This window comes from Physeter macrocephalus, chromosome 21 (assembly GCF_002837175.3).
Source record: "Physeter macrocephalus isolate SW-GA chromosome 21, ASM283717v5, whole genome shotgun sequence".
Lineage (NCBI taxonomy): Eukaryota > Metazoa > Chordata > Mammalia > Artiodactyla > Physeteridae > Physeter > Physeter macrocephalus.
In genome coordinates this window covers 31,769,802-31,775,117 of record NC_041234.1, presented here as the reverse complement: position 1 = coordinate 31,775,117, position 5,316 = coordinate 31,769,802, and the positions used below count along the sequence as shown (strand labels likewise).

Here is a 5,316-nt window from a genome sequence, read left to right as displayed (position 1 = left end):
GGGGCTGCGGCGCAGGCGCAGAGTGGAGATGGCCGCTCCGGTGACGTCACTGCTCTGAAACGAAGGCCGCGCCCGCTGCGTCTCTTCCCTTCGAGGGTGGCAGTGTAGAACAGGTGCTTACTTTGATATGCGGAGGCCGTCATTCCTCAGACTCCAAAGATCGGTTTCCTTATGGAGGGAGGGGAAGGGCCCAATTAAGGAGAATGCTAGCAGGCGGGAATTTCATGTCTTGAACCTGGAGGGCAGTATCGGGTTTGCAGGTGTAACTGAATAGGAAGTCGGGATGCGTGGCCGAATTGCTCAGCATGCACAAAGGCTAGGAGGTAGGGAGAGGTCACTGGCTCCATCCAGTGGCTAAGGCTGGGAGTTTACAGTCTAGCGTTTGAAGGACGGTGTGCAGACAAACAAGAAGCTGAAGAATAAATAAATGGCCACCTAGTACACACACACACACCGGGATGAAGGGGATGTGTTAAGTAGTGGCTGACAATGTTGTTGTCTCAGGATGGGCAGGGACGATCTCCGTTTGTCGGGGGTGACAGTTACGCTGATCAAAAGGAGCCGGCCACACAAATATTTGAAGCAAAGAGCTTTGTGGTGGAGGGCACGGCTGTTACAAAGGCCCTGAAGTAGGACCTGGTTTGGCACGTTGGAGGAACAGAAACAGTGTCAGTGTGTTGGGAATATAGAAGGTGTGGGCAAGGGAGAAGTGAGTGGGTGCCAGATGCTGTAGGGCCTCCTCTGCCAGGGACAGAGCTCATGTCTCATTCTGACATAATGGGATGCCATTAAGGGGGATCAGAATTTTAAATCACCAGTCTGAAGCAATCTAGCATTATATATTAACTTTAAAAATACACGTATATTAGACTTGTTTATTGCCTGTCTTGAACCGCTAGGACATGAGCTCCGCAGGAATTTGCTTAAGCACCTCCTGTGTGCCAGGTAGTGTTCTAGATATTGGGAACACAGCAGGAGAGAAAACAGAACCAACCAAACAAACAAACATGATGGAGACAGCCTGGTTGCAAACTCCCACCTACCAGCTGTGTATTCTAGGGCAGGACTCAACTCCTCTGTGCTAAATTTCCTCATCTATAAAATGGGGGATAAGGACAGCACCTACCTCATTAGGGCTGTGGTGACAAATGAGCTGATAATTGTAAATGGCTTAGAACAATGCCTGGAACACAGCAAGTGCTGTGTAAGTGATGATGATGATTAAAATAAAATTAGATGTGTGTATGTATAAAACTTTTTTTAATAAGAAGAAAAAAATAAAAAGATGACCTGCAGGCTGCTTTGTGGATGACAGATTGCAGAGGGCAAGGGCAAAAACAGGAAGAACAATAAGGAGGCTCCTGCCAACAGGCCCAGCAAGTGATAATGGAGGCTCAGACCTAGCTCAGTATCTCCTGTGTGCCAGACACTGTGTGAAGCACATGACATGACCTGCCTCAGATAGTCCCCACTTTCTGTGAACAATCCTGTGGTCCCACCCGTCTTGGTAGGTGAGGAAACTGAGTCCCAGAGAGACTAAGTAACTTGTCCAAAGTCACACAGGTTCCCAAGATCGGATCCTTAACTTCTACCCAATAATACTCTTCTTTTGTTTATTAGTATCCCACAGAACTTCCAGAAAATATCTGAGGGTCCTCTTTCCAGAACCATTAAAACTAGGCAAGGATTTTTTTTGGGGGGGGGCAGGAATATAGATGGAGCTTCCTAGCAGACAAAGCAAAGAGAGAAAGCAGGGAAGTAACTCAGGTCTCTTGGTCTCTTAAGGATCTGTACCTCCTGGGTACAAAACTTGTCAACTCTCTTAATGCATTAGGAGGTGGAAAATAGGAGGGGCTGGACCTTTAGGGCCCCTGTCAGTCTGGCCTCTTCCATCCTGTAAACATAACTTCTCCACCACCTTGTACACACATATATATACACACACCCCTGTGTGGAGGGGGAAATCCTATAGGGTTGGTGGGTGTTGGGGTACAGTGATTTCCAGCTCCAAAAATATTCTGAGCCAGTGATACAGCCCTGCAGAAACTGTCCCAGCGTTCACAGTGCATATCCACAAGCTATGTGAAACCAGATTTTCTGCTGTGGAGCTAGGATGCCCACTCTCTGTCCTGGGCATCCTCTACCATCAGTCCCTACAGGTACAAACTCATTCAGTGGCCTAAGCAGCAGGTAGCTAGGTGAAGGGGTGTGGAAAGCTGACAGGTAGCTGGTCCCACCACAGAATCTGCACGATGTGACACTCCAACCCAAAGGCCACCCCCACCTCGCTGGTGAGTCATTACAACTGCTCTTAAGATACATTTTCTCAAAACTGTGGAAGTGTTGCCAATTGTGAGCAATCATTTTGGACCATGAGGTAGCAGGTGAGTTTGGCAGAGCTACAGCATAGGAGCAGCCAGCTCTCTGGTGAGCTTGGAGCTGCCACTCTAACCCTGCCTCCAAGAGAGGAATCCCCTTCCATCCTCTTGAAGCTCTTGGTATTTAGGGTGGTATTGGTATGTGCAGCCAAACTGAATCCTGAACAATACATCAGACTTTTCTGTCTTGGCAGATGTGTCACTAAACAGAGACATGCGGGACCAGTGAAGGCAGGGGGGCGTGAATAATGGTGAATGAAGGACAAATTGGGAATGAATGGGGGCAAGGAGAGACAAAGGGGGATGGCAGGGAGGTGAATGAGCAGTAGAGTGGAGTGAATGTGGGTAGTGTGGGGCAGAGTGAGGAAATGACTACGCATTCAATTTTGAATCAATTTAAGATTATGGATGAGACTAAGTGATGGGAAAATGAGGCACCTTCTAAGGGGCAAAAGGTGAAAGAGGGAGTGGACTGTGAGTGAATGGGGCATTGAAAAGTGGTGAATGTGAATGGGGTTGATAAAGCATGAGAGTGCAAGTTGATATGAGTACTAAGGATTGATGGTTTACGAGGCACAATATGAGTAAGGAGAGGTGAATTTAGGGAGAAAGTAGTAGTCAATGGAAGTCATGTGAGGCACAGAGGGAAGAATGGGGGGGCACGATAAGAGGAAACAGAAATGAATATATGGTAGAATGTGAATAAGTGAATCGGGTCGAGTTTGAGTGGGGATACTACGAGGGAGGAGAGCGACCAGAGGTGAATAAGAGGCAGACTGGGATTAGATGGGGTAGGTAATGTAGGGCAGCGTTCCAGTAATGTGCAGAGATCCCAGCGGGAATCAGCCCAGGTGAATGAGCCAAAGCATGTGCGTGAATGGAGGTAATGTTGGGCAGAGTGAGAGGGGATGGAAGTAAAGAGCAGAAGGTGAGTAATTGGGTATTGTGAGGCAAAGGGAGAGGGGAGGAAGGTCACATGGCCCCAGGTGAGTAAATTGGGGGAAATGGAGCCCGATGTGAGCAAAAAGTGGTACATCCAAGGCAGAGTGTGACTGGACGAGGGTACCGCGAGGCAGAGTGGGAGCAACTCAACATGAATCGGGAGCAGAACAAGAGTGATGAGTGGAAACAGGTTACATCGGGAGTGACTTTAAATGAATGAGATAATGGGAGGCAGTGAAGACTGAGAAAGAATGGAGGCGACCAAGTGTAGAGTTAGTATGTGTGGGTAACTTGGGCTAGTGTTTGGGAGTAATACAGTTTCAGGAAATGCAGGTAATATGGGAGGAGCGCTTGAGAGAACAGAAGTGGAGAAGGGGCAGAAATAGAGTGAATGAGGGAGGGAATGAGGCCCAGAGTCAATGAACAAAGGTGAAGGATGGGCCACGTGAGAGCGGATGGGAGTCATTTGATGCGGTGTCAGGCAGTGAAGGTGAAAGTAGGAAATGAGAGTCTGAGTGGGAGTGAATGGAGGTGAAGAAGGAATAGGATGTGAGAGAGCTTGGGTAAGAGTAAGTAGAGGGTTAGGGAATTGCAGTAACACGAGGCCCAGTGTGATTGAATATAGGTGGATAAGAGGCAGTGTAAGTGGACGAGGGAATAAAACGTAGAATGAGAACGGGGGTGAAAAAGCAGTATAGTGAACATGTATATGTAATATGTAATGTGTAATGTTGGGCAGAGTCTGATTAAATGGGTGTAACATGGGGCAGATTCCAGTAAATGAGGGTGGAACAGAGCACACTAAGTGAAGAGAGGTGAAGGAGGTGCTGAGAATGAGTAAATAGAGGTAATGTGAGAGCACACTGAGGAGAGCACACTGGTCATATTTTATAAAGCATGAGGAATCCGAGGTGGCAGTAGGCATGGCGTAGTGACCAGAGCTGACTACTCAGCAGAGTGGGGGAAATGGAGGTGATGAGGGGCAGAATGAGTGGAAACGGAGGTAACCAAGTGGTAGAGCATGATTAATGGGAGTAGAGTGGGACGGTGTTAAGGAACGTAGGGGAATGTGGGCTGAGGGTGAGGTCTAGTACCTGGGTCCTGTCTGTCCTTTTTGTGTCCCCAGCCCCTCTCTTCACATAGCTTTCACATTGCGCCACCAGGGGAGCCCAAGTATCTTTCTTTTTCTTTGTTTCTGTCTTTAACAGAGCTAGCACAGGGGAAGATGGTGAGATACCCAACCCTCTGGCTTCTCTGTTCCAGAATCTGTCACTTAGATCTTCACAGAGCCCAAAATTCCAGCATACCCTTAGTTCTGAGCACTGTAGCATGAGTCTGAAACAATGGGTCAGTTAGGAAGGCTTGTGCGTGTCATAATGCAGGCCTGGGACACTATGGTGGTGACCCTGGCCATGCTGATGCCTGGCACTGTGGATGCCAAGATCTTCGAACGCTGCGACCTGGCAATGGAGCTGGAGGAGGCGGGCCTCAATGGCTTCAAGGGCTACACCATTGGAGACTGTGAGACTCATCACCCCAAGTCCCACCCATGCCACGAGTCGCCCACCACACTCAGACCCAAGCTCTCCCCCTTTGCCATTTGTTACCTCCCAGGCTAGGGAATGATCCTCTCAGTCACCCTCTGACTATGATGAGTACTTTAACTAACTCTAGTTTCATCATCATTGCCTTCACAACCATTTACCCTCATCTCTACTAACACCACCATCACTACCATCAATGTCATCAGTGCTGTTATCACCACAGATACCATCACCACTACCATTACTGGTATCTCACCAGAATCACCAACATCAACCCCAAACCAATAATTCACCCCTGGGCTTACCTGGTGGCGCAGTGGTTGAGAGGCCGCCTGCCTATGCAGGGGACACAGGTTCGTGCCCCGGTCTGGGAAGATCCCACATGCCGCGGAGCGGCTGGGCCTGTGAGCCATGACCGCTGAGCCTGCGCGTCCGGAGCCTGCGCTCCGCTA

General features: G+C 48.9%; 1 protein-coding gene across 1 annotated transcript in view; it reads left to right on the top strand.

Annotated features, from left to right (window-relative positions):
• Positions 1 to 4,696: 4,696 nt before the first annotated feature.
• Positions 4,697 to 5,316, top strand: part of LOC102988861 (sperm acrosome-associated protein 5-like) — a 2,859-nt gene continuing 2,239 nt past the window's right edge. The window contains exon 1 of the mRNA XM_007122942.3: positions 4,697 to 4,841. Within this exon, the coding sequence (XP_007123004.2) occupies positions 4,697 to 4,841 (145 nt within the window). The remainder of the gene's footprint in view (positions 4,842 to 5,316) is intronic.